The sequence below is a fragment of the Pteropus vampyrus genome, unplaced genomic scaffold, assembly GCF_000151845.1.
Source record: "Pteropus vampyrus isolate Shadow unplaced genomic scaffold, Pvam_2.0 Scaffold2, whole genome shotgun sequence".
NCBI lineage: Eukaryota > Metazoa > Chordata > Mammalia > Chiroptera > Pteropodidae > Pteropus > Pteropus vampyrus.
The window spans coordinates 16,763,688-16,781,366 of NW_011888783.1; the positions used below are offsets into that span (position 1 = coordinate 16,763,688).

A 17,679-nucleotide genomic window follows, 5' to 3' on the forward strand; every position below is an offset into this window, starting at 1 on the left:
CTACTGTGCTAAGAAGTACTGAGATTTACTCCATGGTATTGTTTGCCAAAGAGGTTTTGCAAATAAAAAACTTAAAACTGAATTTAGTTGGATTTAGGGGAGGCCATCTGTAAAACTAGAAAAATAGTTGCCTTGGCAAGAAAACACTATATTTGGAATTACAGATAGCCTTAAAATAAAAAAGGACAAAGTAAAAAAAAACAAAAAAAAAAACGGCCCTAAGTTAGAGGTTATGCTAAGCATTTTTTAAACTTTGAGCCTTGTGATTTTGTAGAATAGAGCACAATGTAATCAACTGTATTATTATTTTAATGTAATGTGAACTGGAAACTTTTTTATGAAGATCAAAAGAAAAATCAGGTGTTTCCTTAAAAAAATAAGATGGTTGGGGGTGGCAACTAATAAAAACAGACAGCAATTGCAATTATGCAACTGACTGTATCCCATGTGTAACGAAAAATAACTTTTCATAAAGGGTAATATTTTCAACACCACTTATCTCACCATTTTTTCTAAGAACTAAAATGTGAACTGGATGAATATGAATGTTGAGCATTTCTATTGTATTTTCTTACTGACAAACTTAGTTTTAGTCAAACCCATAAAATGTAGGACCTGATACAACAAAGATTATAATGAGCATCAGTCCTGTTCTAACATTGTAGTGGTTCCTTTAGAAATCTAGGGAGGTATTCTTTTGGTCGTTTTAAGACTAGAGGCATTATATTCAAGGAGACAAAATTATTTTAAAGTATATGACATTCAAATTATCAGTTAAATCTAGACTCAAATCTAGACTCAGACACTTTATGTAATGGATTATTTTGGTGCATTAAAAAGTATTTAAAACAAAATCCAAAATACTTAAGTCCCGATTACATAATTGTGGGCATTCCTAATGCATTAAAACATTCTGAAGTAATCAGATTATTAGCACTAGGTTTGCAATACTGCTTAAAACTTAAATAATTAAAAATAAAAAGTTTCAAATTTAAAATTAAAATATTTCCCAACTAAATTAGGCATGACATTTTTAAAGACCATATTCTTTTTTGCACCATTTTCTATGAAAGATGCAAAAATCATTTAAGACAAGTTTATTATCTTAAAGTATAGTCAAGAACAATGAATTCAGTTTTTTGAGGATTTCTATGTTAATCAAAAATAGTAGTTTTGCTACTTAGAACGAAACATATTTTATATGAGAATTTAAGTATTTATAAATATAAAAATTATGCTGCCAGAACATTCTAAATGACTACTAATTGAGATTTATGGAAATTACAAAGGCAAATAAATATACATGTTACATTTAAAAAATTTATTAGTAATGCCCTCTAAATTTCATGCCTTCTATAAGGGTTGTTTGCTTTGTAAAGTTTAACAGTGCTTTATGGATCTAGTATTAACAGGATTTCATATTAGGAAAAATTATTTAAAGACCTTATTTCATAATTAAGGTTATAGAAGCAATGACCTTCAGGTATAATTTTTAGAATGTATTGCTCTTCCTATAGATGCAAAAAGCAATCTTAAATGGTGAAACCAAGTAAGGTCTACAGTCTAGTTAAGAAAAATATATCGGTACAGCATAGGGAATATAGTCAATAATAATGTAATAACTATGTATGTTGCCGTGTGGGTACTAGACTTACGAGGGGATCAATTTGTAAGTTATATAAATGTCTAATCACTATGCTGTATACCTGAAACTAATATAATATTGAATGTCAACTGTAATTGGAAGAAAAAGAGTAATGAATGTATCAATGTTAATTTCCAAGTTTCGCTATTGTACTATACCTATATGTCACCAGCAGGGGAAGGTGGGTGAAGGGTACACAAAATTCTTTGTAATATTTTTGCAACTTCCTGTGAGTCTCCCATTATTTCAGACTATAACATTAAAAAGAAAAGGTAATCCTAATATTTGGATATAGGTATATTCTAGGGTCACTAGTCACATTTGATATGTCTCTCTGAAAGTTTAAACACATCATTCTTTGTTTAAATAAGTCCTGTTTAAAAAAAAAAATTGAAGTTGAGGTGATTTGTAACATATTTAAGTCAAATTCTCAATTTTGTTATGAAATGAAATAAATCCTTGGGAATTCCTTTAATGCTATGTCGAAGAATTCATTTTAGAAATAAGTACCTCTGCTTCTGAGGTGAAATGAAGACACCCTCTTGAATGATGACAATGGAAACTACTTTTAAACTTAATTTTCATATTTTTGACAAATAAATACTGTGCAGAATGAGAATAGACAAGTAAATATCTTTGTAATATCCAATTTTCCTTAACTTCATTAGGAAGTTGAGAAAATTTATTTCATCATCTGGGTTTCTTTCAATTTACTATTATATTTAATAAATACAGTTTGGGGGGTATTTGAGTAGTCTCCATCAGTTTTAGCAGGTCATCATATCATACCATAGATAAAACAGTGCACTTCACTGTACAGGATCCCTGGGGAGGAAGGGGGAGATCACGTACATGTTGAGGAGGTTCTAAGGGTTATTTATGGGTGGTTCCCAACCCTCAAGTCAGCTACACAGAGGAAGTTTCTAAATTAATTTTTCTCTTCAGCTTTAAAATTCCTTGATGAATACGCCAATGTTTTGAAAGGGCTTCAGATTCATACCCATTTTGCCGTCCTTTAGATGAAATGTTATTTACAAATATTAATTAGTCTCTCTTATACATATTTGGAGGGTCCAGTTAGCTTTTTAAAAAGCTTTCTTCTAGTTTATCTTGAAACCATGTAGAGGGGAAAAATTACATTGAGTGATCTGCTCCAAAGTCAACAGAAGGTCAATAATTTTCTTCACTCTCATTTGTAAACCGAGACTCAAATATCTAATCACCTCACTGGCAAAAGAAACAGAACAGAAACAAGTGGGTTCTCCTATCATGAAAATATCAGTCATCCTGTATATGAGGTCTGATTTAACAGCACATCATGAATTCCTATCACATTTAATTAAAACAGAGCAGCTCTTGTGAAACAATGAGTAGGACACATTCTTGAATATAACCCCTTTTCGTTGTTTTTAAATTGGCAGCTCTCTCCCATCAAGTTCAGCTATCATGAACATTTCATCCATTCTCAATGGCTCAGGAGGACAAATTAATAAGGTAACTCTGGATTATGTGATGTAAAATATGGAAACTCGGTTTCTCTTAGTCAATAGCAGCTTTTTGATTAATGTAGTTTGTTCCGGTGCTCACATGGGGAGCAGATCAATCTAATTCTTTTAATGCATTAAAAAGGGACACTCTCTATATAATCACCTTTTGCAAATTTTTTTTATCCTTAGGTTGCACTCTCATCCTTTGCGGGAGGGCACGAGTAAGGTTTGGAAATGAAGAAGCTTTGTGAAATGAAGTTGTTTTGCAGCGCAAAGACAACTGCATGCCTCCATTCCATGACTTAAGTTCTTATAATACATTGATATTGGATGCTTCATCCTTATGCTAAAAATTTCCATGGCTGTGCGTTTCAGTCACAATTTTAAACCTTTCAAAATGTAGTTGCTCTCTTTGATATGAATGTACCGTGTTCTCTGATGTAGGCTCATAGGTCCAACTAACTGAAAGCCTCAATTTGTGGGAAGAAGAAAAGCGAGGCTGGGGACACAGCACAAACGGTGTTTACGCCACTGAAGTTCTTTTGAAATGGAAAGGCTCTGCATGAAGAAGCGAACAGTTATGCCACTGCCTCGCCAATTCCAGTGAGGAGCTCATCTTCAATGTAGTGTTCAACGTAGGTGGCAAAACTGTAATTTTTCCCTTTTTTGAAACTATTTTTTCTTCTTTTATTTTTTGAAATTCTCATCTAAGCGACAGTTTCTTGTACTATAGTGACTCCTGCTGGGAGAGGTAAGTTGAAGTAGCTGAAGGTCTCTTACAGATATATCAACTCCCGGCCAGTAAAAAAGATGTCCTAAACGCAGGAGATGGAGTTAAACTGTTCCCCTACCTTGGACGCAATGGCTTCTTTCATCACTAAGAACAAACCCCTAGGTTTTACAATTGAGACTGAGAAACTAGTACAGTACTTGTACAATTTTTGATCTACAGCATCACGACGTGAAGCTGCAACAATTAGATGTAAAGGGTCCATTCATGAGGAATAACATCACTTTGACCCTTTGTGTTAGCTCCTACTGCTAATCTTTCCATAAGCGTGAACTTACTTTCAATTTGAAGAAGATGAAAAAGTCTTTTGCAAAACCCCAATACTGTTTTCTGATCTATGTACCTGAATGGAGAATCGTAGTCTTACCTCGTTTTTTTCCACTACAAGCCAAGCTACTTGTAATCCTTCCAAACCTTTAAAGGGGACCTCCCTTGTTAGCATCTCCCAGAGAACCTGGAACAAAAAGAAAATGGAATTTTTATTCTTGTACTTTATATTTTTGGCATATTACTGAAACTTTATCTAATATTTAACTGTATCCAATTACCAGACACAACCAACCCCATCTGTAGAAACTTGGGCAAAACGTATATATTCATGCATAGGACTCCTTCCATATATTATATACTTTTTTTTAATTAAAAAATTCTGGTTTAGAAATTAGAGCATCTAGAGGCAGACTTAAAATTTTATGAAACCAGTAGGCCTAACTTTATTTTGCAAGTTATTAGAATTGTCATGTATTCCCATGAATTAGATTTTATATTGTTAGTCAAAACTCTTTCTACCTTCAATCTCTGATAAATTTCTCTGTAATAACTGGAAATTCACCCATATTTTTAAAGGTTCAATAATGGTCTCATCATAAAAAAAAAAAAATCAGGCCCCGAATCTAAATCACTGGCTAAACCACTTACCCCACAATGGTAGGTACTTGCAAAATTATAACATTTAGATTTTATGTTTTAGAGAAATCCCTCAAAATGAGTCAGCCTAAGGAATTCATTTTTATCTACCAATAACACAATTCATTATACTATATTTTAAAATGTAGTAAACACTTCACATACATATATATAGGCTGAGAGTGTGTGTGTATGAGACAGAGAATTTATGTGTGTTCATCTCTCTGCACTCCTTGAGATCAGTATGATTAATAAATCTGCACCTGAATGCCCAAAAAAAGCAAACTGATTCTGGAAAGGCTGAAAACAGCCCATGATTTTTTTTTCTCTTTAAACACCGAGTAATGGAGATTTTTACACTCAGTTACTTTCTCTATTTATACATATGAGCATCAAAATTTGAGTTTACCAATATTTTGTGAAATATGAAAACAATTATGATTTTATCAATAATAATAATAACCACTATCATTTATCAATAGATTATGTCCCAAGTACTCTGTTAAACCCTTTACATTATGTTGTCAATGATTAATATCAATCCTGATGGATACATATCATCTTCATTTTATAGATGAGGACACTAAGGCTTAAGAAAGTTAAGTCAACTTGCCCGAAGGCACTCAGTTATCAAGTGGCAGAGCTAGACCATGAACTTGCTGTCTCACCCTTAAGATCAGCTCTTAACCCCATGTAACTTTAGAGAATGAAAAGGTGAAGTTTGAGAGAGAATGTGACATGCCATATTTTAGTGTGGAGCCATGGCAGAAGCAAATGAATTCAGCAGTTTTGATTTAGTTATCGCTTGTTCTAAAAACAAAAACAGAGAACCTTTTCTAAATAAGAATGTAGAATGAGGACATATACTCTATTCAAGTAAACCCTATACACCTTCAACTCTATATCTACTATTTCCTCAATCGGTGCTCAGTCTTATTCAAACCATAACATGTTAAACAAATTCTGGCTAATACGAAGATAATTAGCACAAAAATCAGGGAAATTGGCAGATGCTGCTCAAGCAGGAGAAAAAATATTCACTGAAGCCTCTTTGGGCTTTTAATCAAGTGTGTTAAGGTACTTCTTTCGAAGAGCTACTGAATAATTCTATTTGAGTCACAGAAGTGATTAGGAAAAGGTAAGGGGCATCCCAGAAAGGAATGATTCTAGCGAACACCGTAAGTAAAAGAAGAACAAGAATAGGTATGCAATCACACCTGACATACTGCCTTCACAGGGGAGGGGGAAGGGGGCCAGTGAGAGTGCTGAGCAGGAAATGAAGCCCCTCAATTTGTCGCAATTACCTCTCCCCCAGTGTTGGGATTGGAGAGGGAAAGGGATAGGAAGAGCAAGTAAATTAATGGATTTGGCATTCCTAAGGAGAATGGGAATAGGGGATTGGCCTCAAATAAATCAAATGCACGAGGCCCCAAAACATCCAGATGAACAGCCTCACACGCTCCCCTCCTCCCGGCCCCCCTTTGGAGTTTGACCTGCATGCGCAATACACTGCGTGCACCCACACACGAAGACAGACTGGGTCTTTTGAGGGAAAATGCAAAACCAAGAGCTTGGGGAATAGCACCAGAAAAAGATTTATGTCATTCTTTATTCCAAAATATTCAGTTGGAAAATGTCCAAAATTGAATAAGGTACTAGTTATATTTCTCCAAGAGTTCTAACTCTGGAAAAATAGGGCAGTTTCATTTTATTCCCATTCTGAGTCTCTGAAGAGCTTGACGGTAGCTGAGGAAGCCATGTGAGGAATGTAAAACTGTCAGGGATGGATGGTGTCATTAAGTGCTGGGTTCTGAAGCCCAAATGAGGTCTTTAGTGTAATTCCAGGATGAGCACGTTTCATGATTTCCTATTATTAATTCGCCAGATTCAGGAATGTATCAAAAAGTAGGTGGTATGAGATAGGACAACAGCTTTTCCTACACTAAACACAATGACGTTTGGCACAAAAAAGTAACGTTGTCGAGGAAGTCATTTGGAGGTCTAAAAATACATTAAACTATGCCTGAAAATATCAGTTATAGAGATGCAGGCCAAATATTGTGATCTTTCAACCTTAAAAATATTTTCCAATTCATTTTATATTGACGCGTCCTCACATTTAAACTGCTCACAAGGAAATTTTCTATTTTTAGTGTACAGAAGAGAAATTTGGATAAGACTTGTGTACTCTTCCTGCCTTTTCTTTTACAAACAATGAAAAGCCATTACCTGGGCTGGGCCAGTGCTGGAACAGGGCTCACAGACAAGTGATGCTCTCTCTTAACTCTATTTGTGACCCTGGTTTTGGCTGAGAAGCTTCTAAGGGTAATCCTTTCTGCATCGTCATTAGGATAGTTTTGGTTTTTAAGAGTGGCTAGGCCTTGTGTTCTCGTAAGTCTTATGCTTTCAATGATTTTTGCTTTCCTCAAATCTTCTGTGTGTGTGTGTGTGTGTGTGTGTGTGTGTGTGTGTGTGTAACATACTAAACACTCCTCTGATTTGGTCCTTCAAAAGAAGTCATCATAAGGAGGGAGAAAATTTCCTTGTCTTATAAAACAGAGAGGGAAACAATTGCCTGTCTAGCAAAGTTTACCAGCTTAGAAGGAAGAATCCCAGGATCCACTTCTGGCATTTGCAACACATTTATTTTAGGGCTGTGTGAGGCTGGTTAGTCTTGCCATGTGTTAGGAAGCAATGAAGGATAAGAAGCTGGGGAGGGCTAGGGACTTTGATAATATCAGAGGCTAAATTTTTAGAGCAAGTCTGAAAAAAATAAAAAAAATAAAAAGCAAAAATATAGTGTTTTTTTAGGAGTGGGTTTCCAAAAAGAACAACTTCTTTTACTGACAAATGAGTCCTGGCTGCTCACCCATTTTTGAAAAGACATCGAAAATTCTAAATAACCAGACTGGTTTCCTAGCTAGGTATCACTTTAAAAGTTTATGGACTGCAAACTTCTAAAATTAACATGCCCCCACGTTAACAACTGTCCTCTCCTGCTCTTTCAGAAAACACCTACTTTGAACATGCAATATTTCTTCTTTTTCTCTTTTTTTTTTTAAATGTGATTGTTTAAACAAAAAGGCTCTGGAAAGTATGCCTTATACTTTTTCTTTTGCTAATGGTGTTTATCTAGAACAAAATGGGAAAGGGTCAGAATCAAATAAAATCTGGAATTCTCATTTATAATTAAATTAGCACGTGCGCACTTTGCTCAATGGGATTCTGCTGATACAACTATGGTATGAGGATGACCAGCACTCTAAACTTCTCTGTTCAATATAGTAAATAGTAGAAGTTGTTTTAAAACAGAGTCACTGAAGAGGCAGTTTTGTTTTCACCAGTTAAAAGAAGCCTCAAACATGAATGTGAAATTGATATTCAAATCATGTAACCAAGGCACACAGGTTCTGGAGAACAACATCTGGTGTGTAAATACAGAGCGCCGTTGGAAATGTTCAGTGACTGGCTGTAGAGTTTGCTAGATTAAGTTAAATTACTTGATAGAATGATGTGTTAAGCATTTTTTAAATCCCTCAAAACAAAACAAAGGTAGGGTCAGTAAACAAGTAGAAAACCTAATTCGCAAAGAGAAATGTTCAGGCCTGTCTACTGAAAAGCAGTGCGTGTCGCCTGGAGGAAAGCTTTTCAGAAAAACAAACTGAACATCTGCAGCTTCAGGAAGATTGATTCAAACTATGTTTGACATGAGGAGTCAATGTGGAATGACTGAAAGGGATTTTTAAAAGGTATAGAAAAAAACCCTAAGCTCCACAAATAGACGTCACCTCTAAACATCTTATATGGTTTACACGTGAAAAGGAATTTCGTTTTGGTTACTGGAACTAAGATTCTACTTCAGCTAAGGAAAAGCAGGTGGGTGCATTTCACACCAAAGTCCCTGGCAACTGTAAGGTTTTAGAAGAAGGCAGTGTGAAGTTTGTTTTCATAAATGAAATCATATTGAAACCAAAAGTTCACTCTATACATAATTCATAGTTGCGTCTTTTGGGTCAAAAACTTCTGAGATTGGGAAATTCCAAAACTTAGGGAGAATTTTAAAAGTAAAAGCACTGTATAAGAACTTGTAGAGTACTCAAATGAGCCTCAAAATTCTTCATATAAATGTTCAAAATAACTTAAAGACTATAACCACCTAAATATGTTTGTATATTTATATACGCATGCAGGAGAAAGGAGTGAGAACTGTGGTCTCTTGTTGAATCACTATAAACTGTTCTTCAGCCATGTTGCTTATCTTCCAATTCCTCTTGTTCTAGAAGAGAGTCTGCAAACTATGGCTTGCTGCAGAATGCAGAGCGGTTTCAACATTTTTAAAGGGTCGTAAAAAAAAAAAACATGTAATAGAGACGGTAAGTGGCCCTCAAAGTCTAAAATATTTACTATCTGGTCCTTTATAGAAAAAGTTTGCTGGCCTCTGTTTTACAGGAAAAATGAGACACCACTGGTCCCAATGAGCAGTCAAAGTCCAATTTAAATTACCCTAAGTGGATATCTAGCACAGTGCCTGATAGAACAAATAGATTTTTGCTTAAAAATGAAGGAATGTAACTTCATAAAAGAAAATAATATCATAAAAAGTCTTAAATTACAACAAATTCCCCCATTTTCAGACTCCCTAGCAGATGATTTGTAGGATGATCGGAATATGGTAACTTTTAACATTAGGGACCAGTTTTAGATTCTAGTCTCTTCAGGAACTTATGGTTTTTATCCCCTTCTTTCAATGAGAATTATTTGGTCACTGTCTATAATAGTTTATAGCCTTCATTCTTAGAAACACACAGAATTACAGGACAACAGATATTTAGCCTGATACTACTGTTATCTTCCAACTTTCAAAAGTTTAGCCTTTTGCCCAAAACCTATATTTCATTCTTGAAATAATTTTTTCCAGTAGCCAATGAAATTCATCTCTATTATATTAAATTTATTTGGTATACACATAAGGTGTATTATAATTTAGAAAAAGCGAGCCAACTAAAACAAGCCTAAAACTTAAGTAATGAAGCCAGCAGTAAATATCTAGAGATTGATGAATCTATAGTAAAAGAAGTGGGTCTGACAATGTTGGTTTCCTCCTATGCTATCAGCTATCACCTTCGGTTGAAAATAAAGACATTGAGGAACAAAAGGCATGTTGATCTGGGCCAAAATTAATCTGCTTCTTTTCCTGTTATTATGAAAATATCTTTTTAAGAAGTAATAATATAAATAGAGAAGGCAGTATGATTGGGAGATGAGATGTGAAGACAAGGAGTTCCAAATATTACTTTGGATTTTTAAAAGTATTTTTTAGGGATAAAAACTTACTCACAAAAATGGGCAAAGAAAGAATGCCTTTTATCATCAGAGAACTGATCTGTCCATGTTCCCCTCCCACCTCACTACTTCTCCCATTCCCCCTACCTCTTCTTTCTCTTTGCTAATTCAGATATAAGTTATTCCTCAAGAATGATCCATTTTAAAACTCCTGCAGAAGTTTCTGCTCCTTAACTGATTTATTCCTGTGGTCTCTATTCCTTGAGCACACCCTTTCCATTATTCTATTCTTATAACTATGTTGCACTATTGTTATTCTTATATGATACCTTAGATTCATGTTTCAGATAGCCACTACTGCTTTGTAAGATTTGCAGCAGACATGGGCCAGGCCATGTGCTAAATGCTAAGCACATTTTCTTCTGTACTGTCCAGAAGCAATCTAATCAGTTTAATAGTTGACATTCAAAAAGTTCCCGTTAATTAACTCATTTGTCAGACCTATTGGTGGTTTTTGAGCAGCTGATGACTATGAAGTCCTGTTCCAAATGATCTACATTTCTGCTGACTTACAGAGATATTCTACAATCATATGTCCACCTAGGAAAGCACTCTTCATAGGAGTGCATCAGTCCCAATACTAGTTTAGGTTCCACCTAATTTGCTTCTTCGAAGTGGCATTTGTTTCTAATCACAGAGGACAAAATAATTCAGATGCACAGAAGTGATCAATGTAAACGTTCTTTCTGGTAATTACAGTGTTCTCTCTGTTGTCACTGCTCCAGGCATTCCACCAGAAACAGTATCATTGTCTTAAAACTGTTAAATTGTTGTGTCCTTCTTCTGTAGGTTGTTTGCTTTTTGTATTTCCTTTAGCAAAAAATGAGAAATGAACTCACCACACCATAGGAATATGTGTCACAAGTTTCAGACACAGGGAGACTTTGGATAACTTCTGGAGCCATCCATGGGAAAGTTCCAACCAAGGACATGTGTGTTGTATGGTTGTGAAACCGAGAGGCACCAAAATCACAGATCTGAAGAAAGAGAAAAAAGTGTCAACTTTCTACTTATTGACTGATAAAAACACAGTAACAAAAAAAACCTGCATTTGAAATTTACAAATTTTTGTTAAAAATATTTAAAGTCCTACCTTCAATACCCCATCAGCAGCTATAACAACTAAAAAAAAAAAAAAAAAGATAAATTTTAACAATAATTTGAGTTATACTGAAAAAAATCAGAAATTTCCATTTTTATCTTCTATTTGGCATTATGAAGAGAAAAATTAAAGTAATTACTGTATTGAAGATTTTGAAAAAAGGAGCTGACATTAAAACAAACAAACAAAAAAACTGATTTCATGAGGTGCTGATTAAAAAGGTGTTCCAGACATTTGTTTAAATCCAATATAGCACTATCCAGTAAAAAAGGCATAGATTAGTAGTAGTCAGGAGAGCCAAATTTGTACTTGGGTTCTGACACTAAACTGCCAATATAATACTGAAGATATCATTCACATTATAATTTCATGGCATATATGTTTTTTCCTCCCAACTGAAGAGCAATTTTTGTCTACAGCCATGCCACCCTGAACAAGCCCTATCCCATCTGATCTCAGAAGCTAAGCAGGGTCTGGCCTGGTTAGTAGTTGGATGGGAGACCAGATCACATAGGAAGACCAGGTGTTGTGTGTGTAAAAAAAATTTAAAAATTTAAAAAAGGGATTGTAAGCTAAAAAGGTCCTTGCAATCTGTGAGGTCAACCAAGGGTTGCCTTACCTAAAAAATAAAAAAATAAAATAATAAAATAAAAAACGAAGAGCAATTTTCTTGAAGGCCGGGACAATATTCATTCATTCACTTATTCATATATTCATTCACTTAACAAATTTTTACTGAGCACCTCGTATCGGCAAGGCCATGTCCTACATTCTATGTCCTGGAAGAGGAAGTTGAGCAAGAATGGCATTATCTCTGCTCTCAGGGAGCTTACAGTCTAACGGTCCAGACAATAAAACATACATCTATAATTAAGTGAGATAGATTCCATGATAAAAGACATAGAGATTGCTATGGAACTAAAAAGCAGGGATATCTTAAGTTTAAGGAGATCAGAGGAAGTTTCCTGGAAGAAATGATGCTTACACCAAAACCTAAAGAACAAACTGGAATTAACCAGAAATGGGAGAGCTGGAGGAGTAAAACTTTGCTAGGCAGAAGGAAGAGTCTTGCAAAAGGTCAGCAGAGGAAAAGACATGCAACTTTGAGAGATAGGGGCCAGGTTCAGAAGGGCCTTTGTGAGAAATGAAAGCCAATGAATGATTTTTAGCAGGAAATGAATGGTCAAATATGCAAGGGGAGAGGACAGAACTGGAGGCAAGGAGACCACTGTTGTGTGGTTATGAAACCGAGACCGTTGTGCATGCAGTTGTTACAGTCCAAGAGAGAGATGAGGATGCCTAGAGTCAGGTGGTGGCAAAGGACAGGACAGAAGCCAAGAAACATTTAGGAGACAGAATCAACTGGGCTTGAATAATTGGACATGGAGGGAGAAGGAGAAGGACTCAGGATAAAATCAAATAAAGAGGCAATACAGCATAATGGCTAGAACAGGAGTTTAGGAATCAAACTATAATTCTTCTTTATCTAATTTCGGGCTTAGGCAATTGGTGTTGCCACTCCTTGAGAAAGGGAATGCAGGAATAATTTTTTTAGGAAGTAGAGAGAAGATGAAAAGATCTATTTGGACACAGTACATCTGAGGGTCATACAAAATTCCTATGTGGCCATATCCAATAAGCAGACAGATATACAGTTGTGAAGTTGAGATCTATTTGGAAGTGTTAATATGCAGATGGGCTTTTATGAGAGAAGAAGAGAATAAGAGAGGACAAAGACTCTGAATAATTGTTTCTGGCATTTCTTTTGTTAGCCACACACGGCCTGTCATGGTAGATAACCAATGCTTATTATAGTGACATTGATAAGTGGGGAAAATAATGTTTGCATGATCTAATATATATAGAAATAGCTTAAGGGTAAATGTGATACTATATGTAAGCTATAAATGTTTTCAAATAAAGATATAAATGTTGTTAATACCATATTGTTATTTTAAAAAACCGCCTCAACTACTTTTTTCTCCTTATAAGATTAAAAAGAGCTCATTTTGAAAATCTAGGATTATAAAAATCTAGGATTATAAAAATATATAACATAGAAAAATAAAAGAGTCTTGTTATTTCCTTTTCCAGAAAAAATCGCTAAGTTAAGTCTATATTGTTTCAATGTGTATGTGTTTTCCCACCAAGTAACTGTACAAATTATAATTTTTAAAAATGGCAAGTTTTCATTGTTATTTAGTTTTCATAATGACAACGAGGATATGCCCATAATTTAATCATTCTTCTTTAGAGAGATATTTAGCATATATCGATAAAGCAGATTAAAAGCAGAGAAGTCAAATAACTTATTTAAGTTGAAATTATGAGCATAAACTGAAAATTTACAAAGTCATAAAACTCTGAAACTTCCTACTAAATTCTAGATTATTTTCTAGTAACTTCCTGTTAGCCAACTATATGTTGAAAGTGTTTAGCTCAAGGAAGCTTATGTCTAAAATGAGCCAAAAGATAAGTGATGACGTAGAAAAAGAACAGAACAATCAGCCAGAGCCGACAGGCAAGGTTGAGCTGATGATCCTCCCTGGACTACTGATGAATGGCAGCTGCCCATAACTCCCCTTTCTCCACCCCCACAAACCTCACGGTTGTGGAGAATGAGCAAGGGCAGCTGGTGGATTCCCTACTCCTCTTCTTTCATTTACCAAACCTACCTATTCTAAGGATTGCACCATTAGCACATATCCATTTTAACTGCAGTGATTTAAAGATTTACTAAAAATAGTTCTCCTCCATACTTAGAAAAATCACTTAGAAAGCATGTAAATAGTTAAAGCATGTAACTGAATTGATAGCAAGATTTTCTTTTTAAGTAGCAAACTCTGATGTTTACTTCAGCTAGTGCTGGCTATCGAAATAACCCCACTGCCTTTCTCAGTTAACTTTCAAATGAGGTAATGGAAGAAATATTATTACCACTCTACTTGAAGATAATGTCTAATCCTGCAAGTCATTTTGAAATGCTCTCTTTCCGAATTATACAGGGTCATAAATAAACTTTAGAAAGTACAGAAGAGAAGAAAGAAAGAAAAAAGGCTTTGATTTACAAAGTCCTAAATGTGATGATCATTTTTGGGCACTACTCCAGGTAATATGACTGACATGAAAAATTTACACCAAATAATTCAGAAGTAACAGGAACAAAACTCAAAACTGCTAGTACAGAGAACCATCTAAAAATAGGAGACTAGACTATGTGCTTTGATCCAGTAATACCTCTTTTAGAAAATTATTCTAAAGAAATAAATAAGGATGTGTTGAAAACTTTTGCTGAAAAGTGTCTGAACTCAACACTTTTTATTATAGAAAAAAATGTAAATAACCCAAATGTCCACACTCTGTGCTATTCATACAGTGGAATACTACGTAGCCTCTTACAATAATATGGAGAATTTTGATATTTATTAACAGTGGAAAGATTTCCATGGTATCAGCAGTGAGTCAAAATAACAGGCTGCAAAAGATATGGAAAGCATGATGTTTAGTTACATATACAGATGCATGTATTTTGTAATAAGACAGGTAAAATAAAAACAGGACTACATTACCATTTCTTGATTTGAGGTCTCTGTGAATCACCTTGACAGGAGCCTCCATATGTAAATAGTGCATTCCTTTTTATACAAGAAGGAAGAAAAGCCTATTAATGTCATTTTTCAACACATCACCAGTATTACACTTCTATTTTAAACATCAGTATTATCTTTCATATTTTCGCAAATAATTCAATAACAGAAACTAAATTCATATATTCTATTACGTGATTGGTAAAATAGAGACAAGATATGTCTACCTCGGGAAAATGTATATGCTAAGGAAAATTTATGTGCTTTAATCTCTTAGAAGTTGGAATTTGATTGTGGGCAAAGTTAACTTCTTACAATGCCTAATAAGGACACCTTAATTTTCGGGAGTCTGCACAAAAATAGCACAGTTACAACTGGAAGAAGTGCTCCCATGACTAAGGTATTCCACTACCAACTGCCTCCTAAATCACTAAGTTCTGCTAAGGTTTCCAGCTTTCATTTGGATGTCTGCAGTTATCCAGCTGCAGCTTGGTTTACTTTCTCGGTGCTCATTCCAACAAGACCCTGGGAGTGAAAGTGGGGTGGCGGAGTTAGGAGAACTGGTTGGATTCATTAGTTGTGGTTGGTAAAGAATTTTATAATTCTCAGATAGAAAAATATATAGTAGTTACAAAATATTATATTTTTTTTACAAGGAAAAATCTTTGAGATAATCAATAGTTAAATGCATTCCAAAATTCTCTCCAACATGTTCAGAATGTAAATCAAGTTACTTCAGTAAATTGGATGTATATATAGTTTTACTATTTGGAATAAAAATTATACTGTGAAAGACACATACTTCGTAGTTACCTCCCTAGTGTTCGACTTTTTTTGTATTTATGTATTGTCTACCCCCTTAGAATAAAGAAAAATAATAATTTCTACTGAAAATTTCCTCTCCTTTTATTTCTCAAATTATCTTTTCTAAATTTTGAAAGAAATAGCCTCCCTGCCCCCAATCAGACAGGTTCTTTTTTAAAATGAATTATCCATTAAACATAATTTAATAACTAGTCTTTGGTTCTTTTTTTTTAAGTACATAGACAATTTCGATTTTATAAAGGTTAATTTTTAAAATAATTTATCATTTTTCTATTCTTCTGATTATTATATACTGAAGATTCATGAAAGAACAAAGAAATAAAAAAAATTTAAACTCTTGCCATATAAAGATATTCTTGAAAAGAATCAACTTAAGAAAAGTATTAGTAATTTAAATGATCTTATACAGGACACAATTGGAATAAAGAAAATCTAATATGAATTTCTGCATATTACAAATGTGAAAATTCAATAGCTACGACTTGGGTAACTTTTAATAATTTTTGTGACTGAATTTCATAGTCACCTCTCTCTTGCTTTAAGAACCAAATTTCTGAATTATTTTTAAGGTAGAATCTGTTTAATTACTATTATAGGTAGAGCTAAATAGTTTCTACACTTGTGACGAGCAAGAATTCCAAAAAAAAACAACACTCAAGTACAATAACTTTAAATATTGGCACTTTTCTCATGACAGCAACCATTGAGAAGTACCATAAATTATTTGTGTATAATATACAGTATACGTTTATAGAACGTTTAGTGCACTCAAACACAGTAGTAATCACAATCATATAAAATTCCACTTGTTTTTATAGAGCCATCTATAGTTCTGCCTTATTTTTATTGCAAATAATTAAGGTGACCGAAAAATACCCTTACCAATTTTAAGATTTAGGGTTTCCTAAAAAAGATTTGACAGATATCATTTGAGAGAGATTTGGAATCAATGATGACCATTTTGAGACTGGTTGCAAGTTTATCTATGTTAATCGTTTCTTTTCAGATATACTTGCTGGTCTGCCCTCCACTCCTCTCTCTACTCAAAAAGAAGAGACTCTTTTCGGCCCTGAGGAGATATTCTCTTAGCAGTGATGTTAAGCAGCGTCTATTTCAAAATGCATGAAGGAACTCTTATTTGAAATGAACTATTCATTCTTTGATTTCTCAACGTTTTGTTGCTACAGTGGCTTCAATCATGGTCAAACTGAAATGTTCAAAATCATGGCTGAATTTGAAACAAAATCAACCAAACTCAAGCCTTCCTATTTATTCTCCAATTCTACACATAGCTTTATCGGAGAGGATTAAAGTCACTCTGATAGCATTGATGTCTTCTTCCTTTTATAGGCCATTTCAAATACTAAGTGTTACTTGTAACTTTAAACAAACAAGCCTCTTCTCTGCCTCAGTCTACTCACCTGAGGCCACACACATTAGAACATACCTTTCAGATCAATTCACCAGCCACAAAAAAACATGATCTTACTATTCTGTAGTTTTGCTCACTGTCCCATGGCCCACTCCCATTCTTTCCATCCCTATCCTTTACTTCTGGTTCCAGTTTGCTACTTATTCCTTTTCTTTCTCTTCTTTGTCCTCATAATACAGAGTGCCAGAAGTCTTGAGAAACCCCAGGAATGACTGAGCTGATCTGGACCCAAAGGACTTGCCCCTTAGATAGTATTATGCAGGAGAAAGTGCTAGGAGAAACAAGGTTTATAGGCTGGGGGCCAGGGAAGCTTAAGTAGTGTGCACAGCAGGAACCAGAGTGACTGATGTCAGTTGTTGTGTTTGCTGTCTATCCATTCTAAGTGTCATTAAGTAATAACATAAGTGTAACTGGCAGAGCACCCTAAATGCAAATGTCTGTAAGGTAAGGTGCTTTAAGTCAAGGACTATTTGTACGTGTTTTTACATTTGTAACTATATTTCCGCAATACAGTTCCCAATAACAGCACATCATTTTGCTTACAAACAGGTGGTCCCTGTGT

General features: G+C 34.6%; 1 protein-coding gene across 2 annotated transcripts in view; it reads right to left on the reverse strand.

Annotated features, from left to right (window-relative positions):
- Positions 1-17,679, reverse strand: part of MAP3K20 (mitogen-activated protein kinase kinase kinase 20) — a 143,829-nt gene that overhangs the window by 57,064 nt on the left and 69,086 nt on the right. For both annotated transcript variants that reach the window (XM_011357416.2, XM_011357424.1), the window contains exons 4-7: positions 14,843-14,908; positions 11,265-11,293; positions 11,011-11,148; positions 4,290-4,376 (exon numbers count right to left, since the gene is read on the reverse strand). In XM_011357416.2, the coding sequence (XP_011355718.1) occupies positions 4,290-4,376; positions 11,011-11,148; positions 11,265-11,293; positions 14,843-14,908 (320 nt within the window). The remainder of the gene's footprint in view (positions 1-4,289; positions 4,377-11,010; positions 11,149-11,264; positions 11,294-14,842; positions 14,909-17,679) is intronic.